We start from the raw sequence: 13,383 nt of genomic DNA on the forward strand, positions 1-13,383 counted from the left end.
AGAGAGCTAGAGAGAGGGAGAAGGCTCGAGCCGGGAGTTAGAGCGAGAGAGATAGGGAAACTGAGGTTAAAAAGGTGAGAGTGAGAGAGAGAGAGAGAGAGGGAGGGAGAGGGAAAATACAGTTAAAAAATTAGGTCAACGGGACGGTAAAGTTAAAGGCGGGGTTGTATAGCATTTTTTAATTTTTTTTTGGTTGGAAGTGGTATTTGCATAGAAAATATAATTTGGAAAAAAAGTGAGAGAATAAATTGGTTGGGGGTAAGTTGCATAATAAGTGTAGTATTTGGAGTTTTTATAATTTTGTCGAGTATTTATGCCATGAAGACTTTTTTTTACATTTTCCCATATCTTTATTATTATTTAAAAAATATCCCCTTCATAAATTGATTTTTCAAATCTGTTTTTTTTTTTATTATTTTTTTAACATCATTTAGATTAGTTTTCTTTAATCTTTAAACATATATTTACTGTTTTTTAGATTTTTTTAAATTTTTCAATAAGCTTTTTGCCTAGTTTGTACTTGTCCGATTCAGGCTAGTTACCCAGACCACTTTTGGGTTATGCATACCCAACCCATGGCCTGTTTCACTTGACATTCTCTCTCTCTCTATGTCTCTCTCTCGTATGCATATGGAACACGTTCACTAGGCGTAAACGTTCACTATGCGTACTTACTCTGAAAGACAAGTCCAAGTCAAGTATGGAAAGGGTCCTATACACTAAATTTTCAAACACTTTGGTCCACTTGTGCTGTAATGCCAAACTCAAGAAAGGTGAAAGGTGAGAGGTGCTCAATTTTCCAACTAAATACTGTACCCACAAAGTTTTCCAATTCTTTGGTCCACTTGTGTTGTAATGCCAAACTCAGAAAATGTGTCATTTGTTCAATTTTTCAACTCATTATGGTAATCGTAAAATTTTCAACTCTATGGTATACTTGTGTTGTATTGCCAAACTCAAGAAAGGTGACAGTTGCACAATTTTTCAACTCATCGTGATACCCACAGATATTACATTTTAGTTGTGATAGAGAGAGTATCTTGTGACTGCACATGTATCTTTAAACTCTCCAACATGTCTATTGACATTTACTGTCTTTCTCTCTCTTAACATTTTCATTACAAACCTAGTAGACAAAACTACCTATAAATAATGAAACTTGACTCAATATTTAATTGCATCGCCAAACTTCTCTTAAAAATCAATAGATTCGAAAATATTTACAAATACTTGATGGGTTTTTATTTATTTATTTATGAAAAATCAAAAGATCTCTTTAATACACAACAATTTACAATGGAATCCTAGAAAATGGTAAGAAAAGACGCTTGAAAATTCACTACAATTTTGGAACCTCATTCTTTGTTAATAGTTGTAACCCCACTGAGGTAAGCAGTTAAGAAATTTTTTTTCAAAACTTGGAAAGGTTTTATTTATTTATTTACAAAAAATCAAAGGATCTCTTTAATACACAACAATTTACAATGGAATCCTAGAAAATGGTAAGAAAATACGCTTGAAAATTCACTACAATTTTGGAATCTCATTCTTTGTTAATGGTTGTAACCCCACTGAGGTAAGCAGTAAAGAAAATTTTCTCCAAGACTTGGAAAGGTGCGAGAGGATATTTTAGGCATAAGGACAAATAAACTTGTGCATTAAACTACGTGGGTCCTCAATTTATAGACTTTGGAAAAAAAAAAAAATAGTATTTGAACTAATTTATGTGGGTCCTCAATCGAGAGACCGGGAAGTAAAAATGAGTATATGTATTAATTCATGTGGGCCCAAAACTAAAAGACCTAGAAGTAAAAATCGGTTAAAATCCTTCATGACCCTAGAGTGTAGGATTGCTCTCTTTCGCAAAACAGTTTCAATTTTTTTATCAAAATAATAAATAAATATCGAATTTTAAAACACTAATTAAGAAATGAGTTTGAAATTATATCTATCAATTAAATTTATAATTGAGAAATATCATAAATAATAAATTAAACATAACATAAATCATAAATAAAATTTGCTTTTTCATGAAAGGTGTATTTAAGATCGCTCACGTTGCCATTTATTTACTCGACGCTTTGGTGATCAAATTATTAGATAAGTTTTTTAATCTTAATTAACATTTTAGGACTTTGTAAGTATAATATCAACTTATCAATTGGATTATAAGATTTTAGTTTTGAGCCGACACCTAAATTAGTGACAAAAGTTAGCAAGTCGCGGATTTTCAATAAATTGGCTTACCTTAAAATCGGGAAAAAATCATTTTTATTTTAAAAAGTCGAATAAAAAAGTCGGATAAAAAATATGGATTGGCAAAAATACTTCATGTAAAGATATCGCCAATATATCGGACTAGGCTAAAAAACTCGTACTCAAAAAATTGGATAAGTTAACAAAGATCACAACTACTTCATACCAAAAAACAAATACACGATATAAATTTTCACATTAAATAATTTAACAAAGATCACAAATAAAAAAAAAGAAAAAAAGTACACCATATAAATTTTCATATTAAATGCTTCAACAAATATAAAATCTATTTAACTATCAACATACCCAAAAAGAGGCACAATTTCTTTTTTATAAATATCAACATACCCAAAAAGAGGCACAATTTCTTTTTTATAAATATCAACATACCCAACATACACCATATAAATCTTCACGTTGAATACTTCAACAAATATCAAATCTACTTAAATATCACCATACCTAAAAAAAAAAACACAATTAAATATCAACAAATATCAAATCTACTTAGATATCAACATACCCTAAATCTACTTTAAATATCCAAATCTACTTAAATACTTTAGCAAATATCAATACACCCAAAAAAATGCACAATTTCTTTTTTTAATCATTAAATACTTTAACTATGGTTAAGTTACTTATAGCTGTGGTAAATATAAAGGTTACTTTATACTTTATAGTTGTTTTCATTGAAAAGTGCTTCTCCAAAACCGTTTGTGAGCTTGAAGATTTTTGGGAAAAAGATGGAGCAAGGCTTTGGAAGACCTGAGAACAGGAAGAAGCTCAATAGAACTCTCTTCTCCCCTGATCTCACTGATAAGGAAGTTCGATAGAACAACAAGGTCTTTGGAAGACCTGTGTTTCATTGAAAATAGGGTATGCTTCTTCAAAATTGGGGATGGGGGTTTTGCTTTGTGAGTTTGGAAACAGCTCAAAATTGCGGATGAGGGGAGAAAATCAAATGGGTTTCTTGGGGATGGGGGTTTTCAGGAGTATGAAGATTATAAAATTTTCAGGAACATGAAGATTAGGTTTGCTGATGGAAATAATACGTTTTTTTAAGAACATGAAGATTATGAAATTTACAGAGGATTTCTTTTTTATGGAAATAATACGTTTTTCTAGAAATTACTCATATCAGGAATTTTTTTTTTTCTTTTTTAAAAAAAATACAAGTAAAAATGCATTTTTTTGAGCCCGTTTAATTCATTTTCCAAAAAAAAATGCCGTATTAAACGTTTTTTAAGAAAATGCCAATTTTTGCAAACAATCGGCGATTAATCGCCTATTTGCTAACTATGCTCATGACACAAGTAGAGTGAGGTGCCCAACAAGCATTGGATATTGCAATGCTCTTCGAAATATTTGTTTAAGATTAATATAAAAAACCACATTAAACAAAAATTATAGCATTTAGATTAGCTATATATTGTTAGGGGCAGTGTTCAAAAAACGAATAGATGACCTGGATCGTCCATCTAAAAAACTAGTTCGGATCGGTGAATCTGACAGTTTGGCAAGAATTGAGTTAAAAATGTTTTTGAGAATCACTAAACTTTTTTTAAAAGTTAGTTATTAGGGCTCCCAAAAAATAAGGGTATTGCATTATAGTTTTCAATATTTCACTTAAACTACATAAATATTGAGAGCATGTCTCATGTTTTTACTGTTTATTATCCATTATATTCATTTTTATAATCAAAATAAAGTAAAAATGCAATTCAAATTTTTATAGTAAAAATAAAAGAAACGTACATTAGTTTTGGACTTTTTCATGTAATAAGAACAAAAAAACTATGATTGTCAAAGTGAGCTATCAAGTTTTTATTTATTTATTATTATTATTTCTTTTGTGAATAAGGTTTTGCTTTATGGTATTGCAAATAAAATGGTAGTAATGTTCATGACAAAATTTGTAACCACTTCTCATTTTCTTGTAAAAAATTAACATCATGAAGTTCGTAAAGTAACATGTTGCTGTCAGCAAGATGTTTTTTGAAAAGGTGAGGTTTGTATAAGGTTGCCTCCTTATATTGTAGAAGTCAAGTGCACCTATAAAATTTATTTAGAGATAGTCATTTTGGAGTCAAAAATCTTATGATGGTTTCAAAAAAATGTTTTATCTTTAGTTAGAAAATTTAAAATTTAAAAGATGGCACAAATCGAACAGATCAATAAACACTTGAAAATTTTGAAAATAGACGGTCCAGATGACTCTTTACCAGATGTACTATTTTTTTAACATAAAATTTTTTATTTTTTTTATGTCCATTCATCTCAAAGTCAAGATGATCAATTGGAGGGTTCTCCTATTTGGGACCACTCTCCACTGTAGGATTTTTGAGATGCACATTTCGTCGAGAGTCTAAGGTGCAACCTTATACAAACTTTTTCCTTTTTGGAAACCCCGTGTATCCGAGTTTGAAATGAAAGAAATCCTCTTCAAGTAGGCCTCATGCTTGACGGAGCATGTGCATAATAATATGATTGTGCAACTGCACACAATGCCCGCCAAAAATTTTAATAGTATTTATTTTATTTACACAATTTTGTATCTTTTACATCCTTATTATATCTTTCACTTCGGGTAGAATTGGTCAATTTTTTGATAGAATTGTAACAACTAAAATTGTCGAAATTCAAATGAAAATGAACTAATGTAACCACTAGAGCCGTTTTTAGTCTTAAATGGACGGCTTTGATGAAAGGCCTTGTGGCTTCCTAGGCCTTTAGCTTCTATGCATTGCACCCCACAATCACTTAAATCTTTTTTATAAATAAAATACAAAAACACCACAAAAGCAATTAATGAACCCATTGGTTAGAGAGCAAAGTGGAAGAGAGAATAAGTGGTAGAGACGAAAGGATCAATTTGAAAAAATTTGCGTATCAAAACAATCTGAGGTATGTTCTAATTTGATTTGTTAGAGACTTAGGCTCTATTTCAACTTTTTCCTTAAACGTATATTTACTATTTTGTTTTTGAAATTTTAATTTTAATTTTTTTTACAAAAGTAAAGAATGGAACCTGAGTTGTTGAGATAGTATAAAATTTTTCGGTGAATACCACCCGATAAAATAGCTGTGTTTAAGAGAGAGAAATAAAATCCATAGAGGAATCACAAGAAAAAACAATAAAATACGCGGATACGAGTCTTCCGGCATGGAGCAAACTCAAAAGAAGAAACAACACCCACAAAGGACATTTCTCTTTCCAAAGAAAACGTTCTTTATTTCATAAAATTCAAATCTCTCCAATTACATGGTGTGTACCTCCTTTTATACATGTAAATCACCTCCTCATGTGACTTTAGAAGATAAACCCCTAAAATATCTCCCTAGTAAAAATTGAAAACAAAACTAACCAAAATAAATCTATCTTTAGATTATTTTCATATTCTCCGGTAGGTTTCTAAGCTTGAGTGGGCATATAGACCCAGCCTTGGCAGAGCTCAAACATTTGTCTTTCCTCGACTTAAGCCGTAATGACTTCTCTTTGAATCCTATACCAGAGTTCTTGGGTTCTTTGGCTGAGATTTGGAGGCAAGATTCCTCCTCAACTGGGGAATCTCACACACCTCCAACATTTTGATCTTTCTGATGTTTATCAAGATTTGAGTGTGGACAACCTTGAATGGCTTGCTAATCTCTCTTCATTACAACTCTTTAAACTGAATTATTTGAACCTTTCAATGGTAAGCCAAGATTTTCCCAGGTTGATCCTTGGGCTTCCTCTTCTCACTCAAGTGGAAGCACAGCTCTGCAATCTCTTAGACTCCATCCCAACCCCTCATTTACCAAACTCTACTTCACTTCGTGTACTTACCCTTCCTGAAAATCAATTCACAAGAGTTCCTCGCTCACATTGGTAGCCTTGAACACCTTGATCTCAGTGAGAATGATTTGCAACATTGGGTTCCATACTGCCTTGCAAACCTGGAGAACCTAAGAGAGTTGCACCTCACTGGTAGCCAATTGAATGGGACACTCTTGGAAACCTTTCTATGTTGCGTGAAGTATATGTCTTTGACAACAACCTCAGAAGGATGGTCGCCGAAGCTATCTTTGCGAGACTTGTAAATTTTGAAAAATTATACTTGTCTCATAATTTGTTGGTGCTAAATGTGAGTCATGATTGGGTTCCTCCATTTCAGCTCTACCATCTTGTCCTAGGCTCGTTACCTCTAAGGACTGGGTTCCCTCCTTGGATCAAAACTCAATGGATACTTCAATATTTGGATTTATGTAATGCAAGTATTTCAGGTATATTACCAAGCTGGTTTTGTGATATCTCCTTTCACATTATCCAACCGGACCGTTCAAATAATGGAATACAAGGCCAGTTTCCAAATATCAGCAGAACTGGGCATGAGGCAACCGTAGATCTGAGTTCAAATCTCTTTAAAGGCCCCATACCCGTGCTAGTTCCAGAGGTAATGGATTTAGACCTCTCAAACAACCAGCTTTTTGGCTATATTCCTGCAAACATTGGACAAATCATGTTTAATTTGTAGTACTTCGATGCGTCCAATAATAATATTACGGGAAACATCCCGTCTTCATTGGGAAACATGGAAGGGCTGTGTGTCCTTGATCTCTCAGGAAATGATCTTTCAGGAAATATACCGCCGAGCTTAGGAAATTGTTCAAACATGGAATTCTTGAATTTGAATGATAATGAGTTATTCGAAAGCTTAGAGTTATTCGGAAGCTTAGTGTCTTCACTGGTGGCTCTTGAAGAACTTGCTACGCTAGAGTCGGCAAATAACCGGTTATTAGGAGAAATCCCTCACGCGTTGAAAAACTGGTCTTCATTGGAAAGTTTGGATCTAGTTGTAATGAGTTCACAGGAAAAATTCCTTCATAAATATCTTAACCTAAGATCAAACAAATTCGTTGGGAGATCGACCCAAGCACTGATACAATTGAGTTTTCTTCAAGTTTTGGATCTTAGTGGAAATAGGTTATTAGGAACCATACCTAAGAGTTTTGGAAATTTCACAACCATGAGGATTGCTATAGTATACAATGATCATAAGTGCTATGGATATCTATCAAATGAGAAAATGGAAGGTTTGGATGTGGTAGCAGAAGGGCAAATACTTGAATATAGCATGACTTTGTCTTTGGAAAAAAGCATAGACCTTTCAAGATACCATTTAGAGGGAGAAATTCCTGAAGAATTAACAAGCTTGTTGGGATTGGTCTTCTTGAATTTGTCGAAAAACCATTTAAGTGGAGTCATTCCGGAAAAGATCGCGAAGTTGAAGGAATTACAGTTGTTAGACCTTTCAAACAATCAACTCTCCGGGCTCATCCCTCCAAGCATTTCATCCATGACTTCTTTAAGTGCTCTAAACTTATCCAACAACAATTTGTCGGGACAAATCCCCACAGGAAACCAAATGAAAACATTTAGCACATCCATATACTCCGAGAACCCATACTTATGTCTACCTCCCCCCATCCAAGGCTCTGAGGGCAAACTTGAACCTCCTCCCTTTGTTGATCGTATTGAAAGAAGCAGGAACAAATTTGAATTCCCATGGCTTGATATGAGCATTGGATTGAGATTCAGAGTAGGATTTGGGGGAAACATTCTTCTGCTGTTCTTAAGGAAGTCCTGGACTGATGCATGTTTTCGTTACATGGATAAAATCGTAGTTATATTGCTGCGGTTTTCCAAGTGAAAATGGAACGGGTGAGCAATCATACCTATAAATGCATTACAATATTTGCGTGCAAGTGATGTTACTATGATTCCCTCAGTTGAAAGCTTCTTGTGTGCCTGGTGCTCATATATTGGGTGCCCTCTTGCACTAGTGTATGTGAAGTTTTTGGGTTTTATTTGTGTTGTTTATGGGTTTGTTCTTAATGGGTGTTTCTCTCTCTAGGTGATGTGAAAATTTGGGGGGTTTTCTTAATGGGTTTCTCTCTCTAGGGCATGTGAAAATGTGGAGTATTTTGTCCGTGCTTTGGAGATCATTGTTTTTTTGGGCTTTTTGGTTTGGTTTGGTTTTTCTTTTATTTGTTGAGTGTGTTTAATTCTGAAGTAGATACCTAGAGCAGAGTATTTTCTCTCGCCTGTCTCTGTTTATTCTACTGTATTATCCAACATCATGATCTCTCTCTCTGAGTATTTTCTCTCTCCTCCCTCTCCTCTCCGTTTATTCCAATGCAGTAGCAAACATCATAATTTCTCAATCTCTCTCTCGGTTTGATTCTTTAACCGTAAGAAACAGTCCATCTCTAATTTTTTTTAAAGAGAGATATTTTAGAGAGAGAGAGCGTAATGTTTTAGAGAGAGAGGGATTGGGTTTTTAGAGAAAGAAAGAGAGATTGGGTTTTTAAAGAGATAAAAAATAGGCTCTTAGAGAGAAAGAGAAATTGAATTTCTGTAGAGAGAATATAAAATTTTAGATAGAGAAATGAAGTTTTAGATAGAGAAATAAAGTTAGATAGAGATATAAAACTTGGGTTTCTAGATTGATAGAATGGGTTTTTAGATAAAAAAAATTCGAAGAGTGAAGGTTTACATAAAAAAAAAAAAAAACTAACACAGCATGCTAAATCATCTGGGCCGGCCCTTCATTTCCAAGCTCCTAGAACTAGCATGGCCCACTGGGCAAGCTTCTTGGCGTTTCCAGGCCGGCCCGTTAAAGCATCAGTCCGGCCCAATGAACATACCCGTAGGGCACGGCATGCCCTCTCTCTCTCTATCGCTATGGTTTGAACAAGTCCTTTTGGCCATTTATTGGGACTTGTGACAATGAAGTCTTTATTTCCAAACGTATGAGTTGTATTTCTTTTCCATTGGCTTGTGGTCATGGTGCATGATAATAGACTCAGTACAAAAAATGAAATGAAAAGCCATTTTGAATAATGATCCACACAAGGAAGGAACCCAATAATTTAGGGAAAATATATTTGTACGTTTTTATATTTGACACCTATTTCTCAATAGAATAAAGGATTTAAATTATTTCTAGCAACATTAGGTCTTTATTTTTTTATCTTTCAACTCCTTTGATCTTATATTATTAACTTAAACAATTTGTGAAATGATTCTAATCTCTCTTACAAAACTCCGTCTAATCTCTTACGAAACTCCGTCTCTCGCCCCTCTCTCTATCTCAAAACTCCATGTCTTATTCTCTCGCCTCTCTCTCTCTCAAACTCCGTCTCTCATTCTCTCACCTCTTTCTTTCTCTCTCTCCAAAAGCAAGGTTTGGGTTTTCCTTGCAAGACGCGAATCCATTTCTTTTCCCATACAAGTTTTGCAATGTCCCTTCTACTCAAGCACCAAAGTGAAGCTTGGGACTGTATATGTAGAGTTTGCAACAAAAGTGGAAGGAGATCTAGCAGCATATTTTTGACCTGCAAATCTTACCATGTACCCACCATATGTCTCCGGTGTGGTATTAATGGTGATGAGAGAGATTTGGTCCACCTTGGGCTGAACATCGCAAGTTGGGCATTGTTTATAAAGAGAGAAAACCTTCGATCACAAGGTGAAAGCTGTATGGTACTGTTGACAAAGAAAGAAGACCTCAGAAGGCGATACCAAATGTGAAGCCATCTGATTTCTGGATGCGAGTGTCTTGGAAAAGCTGGAACACATTGTTATTGTCATCCGCCATGGCCACAACTGCCATTACTGCAAGCACCATGTTTGCACTCTCTACCCTAAGGAAAAACCTTAGTATTTCATTGCCAAGATTTCAGAAAATAAAAGCTCTCTAGTCTCTAGACGACAGAAAATTGAAATTGAATAGAGCTGATTCTAGGGTTTGTAAGTCAAATGTAGTTCATCTTGAATCTCTGAGTAGGAAATTGAAGCTCTTGCTAGAATTTGTGTCCTCTTCTATGTTGAAATTGGGGAGAATTTTTTATGTTTAGAGGGAGAGATGGAGTTTTGAGAGAGAGAGAGAGAGTGAGGGGAGAGAAATACGGTGTTTTGAGAGAGAGATGGAGTCATTTTAAAAGTTATTTAGGTCAATATATGGTCAAAAGGAGCCAGGGATAGAAAGATATAAGAGATAGAAACTTTATTTAACAAAAAATAGTTTAAATTCTTGAGTGTCTTGAGAAATTGAAGCAAAAAACAGGACGTACATAGATATTTTTCCACATATTTATCTTCTTCTGATCCACAACCAAGTGGCTAGGAAGCCAATTTGCAATCACTAATTGTCGTTATTGTGACCAAGTTTGCCTTTACTTGAACACCCATAACTTCAATTTCAAGGAGTGTAGGAAAGCACAAGTTGGCCATGGGCCAGGCTAAGTAACTCGGGCCGGAGTTTGGTAGGTCTTGGCCACGCCAAACAAATGTTAAAAAAAATTAAAAAATCAAATAATTTAATATGTTTATAGTAGAATTAAATAAAACACATCTAAAATAAGTTAAAGAAGTAGTGAAAAACAGATTCTGAAAAAATCAATTTGTCATCAAGGGTATTTTAAAAATAATCTCAAAAAAAGGAAAAATATAAAAATAAATATTTCTGACCAAAACAACTGCCAATCTTAGCCAAAATGATTAAAAAATATTACAATTCATTGTTTTATTTTTTATTTTTTTAAATTTTTTAAGATGCCGAGCTTCACCACCATACTCGAGATACTCTGGCTCACCAAGGTGGCGACCGGAACTACTTGGACGAGCCTAGTTGGCTCCTTTGTGATTCAAGCATGGGCATTCATTCCATAAAAATAATCAGGTCCGTTCATTTTCCTACTGGGCTTGGGAGTAATTAGGAAACTTGGCCAAAAGAGAAGCTTGGGGTGTAGGGTTGGATTGGATTCATTTCAGTTCCGCGAGGCACCACCTCTTTCCTACCGGGAAATGAGTTTCTCATGCTCCCAGGGAGTGTATTTACTAATCATAGACTCGTTATTCCATCTAGCCCAAATATGAAAGGAATTCCAAATTGATCATCAAAAAATTTCAGATGTACGAATAACTGTGGGGGAAAAATCAAGACCAGCGTTCGACTGATAGGTGAGTCCGCTTGGACTCGCTCGAGTAACTCGAGCTCTCTACACTGGTGACGACGAGTATCCCCATTTTGGGTGTCTAATCTTAAAAATGAATTCAAAAGCTTATAAAAAAATAAGAAAAATAAGATATCCATTTCTAAAATATTATTGTACACACTATATCCTTTTCGTTTGCACTAAATTTTCCAACTCTATGGTCTACTTGTGTTGTAATGCCAAACTCAAGAAAGGTGCCAGGTGCTCAATTTTCCAACTAAATATTGTACCAACAAAATTTTCCAATTCTTTGGTCCACTTGTGTTGTAATGCCAAACTCAAAAAAAGATGACATGTGCTCAATTTTCCTACTCATTATGGTAACCGCAAAATTTTCCAACTCTATGACCCACTTGTGTTGTAATGCCAAACTCAAGAAAGGTAACAGATGCACAATTTTCCAACTTATTATGGTACCTACAAAGATTACATTTTAGTCGTGCTAGAGAGAGTATTTTGTGACTTCACATGCATCGTTAAACTCTCCAACAGGTCTGCTGACATTTACTCTCTCTCTCTCAACATTTTCATTACAAACCCAGTAAACAAAACTACTTGTAAATAATGAAACTTGATTCATTATTTACTTGTATCATAGAACTTTTCTTAAAAATCAATAGATTCAAAAATATTTAGAACTACTTGGATTTTTTCTCTCTTGAAAAATCAAAGGATCTCTTCAATACACAACAAAAGGAATTTTAGAAAATGGTAAAAGAGGAGGCTTGAAAATTCGCTACAAACTTGGATCCTCATTCATTGTTAATGGTAGTAATCCCACTGAGGTAAGCAGTTAAGGAAATTTTCTCCAAAACTTAGAAAGGTGAGAGGATATTTTAGGCTCAAGGAGAAATAAGCATGTGTGGTAAACTATGTGGGTCCTCAATTAAGAGACTTTGGAAAACAAAACAAAAAAATTAGTATTTGAACTAATTTATGTGGGTCCTCAATCGAGAGACCTGGAAGTAAAATGAGTATATATATTAATTCATGTGGGCCTTGAACCGAGAGACCTGGAAGTGAAAATCGATAAAAACCCTTCGTGGCCATAGTGTATGATTGCTCCCGTTAGCAAAACAGTTTCAATTTTTTTATCAAAATAATTTGTAAATATCGAATTTTAAAACACTAATTAATAAATAAGTTTAAAATTATAACTGTCAATTAAATTTATAATTGAGCAATATCATAAATAATAAATTAATTATAACTTAAATCATAAATAAAATATTCTTTTTTCATGAAAGGTGTATTTAAGATCAGTCACGTTATCTTTTATTTACTTGATGCTTTGGTGATCAAATTAATAGATAAGTTTTTGAATCTTAATTAACTTTTAATGACTTTGTAAGTATAATATCAACTTATTATAAGATTTTGGTTTTGAGCCACAGAGTTGACACTAAACTCGTGACACAAGTAGAGTGAGCTGCACAATATTATACGACGACAATGGATATTGCAATGCTCTCCGAAATAGTTTATTAATCACTATGAAAAACCACATTTAATAAAAATTAGAGCATTTAGATTAGCTATATATTGCTAGGAGCAGTGATAAAAAAACAGATAGATGGCTTGGATCGCCCATCTAGAAAACTGGTCCGGATCGGCGAAGCAGAAAGGTCGGCAATAATTGAGTTAAAAAAATTTCTAAGAATCACAAAAATTTCTTTAAAAAATAGTTTTTAAGACTCCCGAAAATTACCGGTATTGCATTATAGTTTTCATTATTTTACTTAAATACTGAGAGCATGTCTGATATAATGGAACATGAACTCAGCGGGAGTGAGGTCCTTCATGGACCATACTAAGCCAAAACATTTGCTGATACCGAACTAAACTTTACGAACTAAGTCAGACGGTTGGGAAAAACTTATGTTACCTGGGCATAGAAAACTATCCGAATTAATAGGTCGTCCCTTGATGAGGTTGGAGTATGCCCGAATGAATGAGCCGAAGGACTATGTGGCCCTTGTGTGTGATGCGTGCCTTCCGAGACGGGGGCAAAAGCCTCATCCGTGTGCCATCACACAATATGCATATATAATAGACGTTTTGGGAAATTAAACCACCTTCTAG

General features: G+C 34.2%; 1 protein-coding gene across 1 annotated transcript; it reads left to right on the plus strand.

Annotated features, from left to right (window-relative positions):
* Positions 1-6,013: 6,013 nt before the first annotated feature.
* On the plus strand, positions 6,014-8,399 carry LOC148781975 (receptor-like protein 32). The gene has a single exon (XM_088868501.1). The coding sequence runs from the start codon at positions 6,834-6,836 to the stop codon at positions 7,950-7,952; it is 1,119 nt and encodes a 372-aa protein (XP_088724627.1). The 5' UTR covers positions 6,014-6,833; the 3' UTR covers positions 7,953-8,399.
* Positions 8,400-13,383: the final 4,984 nt, after the last annotated feature.

This window comes from Amborella trichopoda, chromosome 5 (genome assembly GCF_054954075.1).
Source record: "Amborella trichopoda isolate Santa Cruz 75 chromosome 5, AtrichopodaSantaCruz75HAP2 v2.0, whole genome shotgun sequence".
Taxonomy (NCBI): Eukaryota; Viridiplantae; Streptophyta; class Magnoliopsida; order Amborellales; family Amborellaceae; genus Amborella; species Amborella trichopoda.

What these genes read in the sequence shown, in the direction of transcription:
- LOC148781975 (XM_088868501.1), top strand. Translation starts at nt 6,834, where the DNA reads ATGGAAGGGCTGTGTGTCCTTGATCTCTCAGGAAATGATCTTTCAGGA.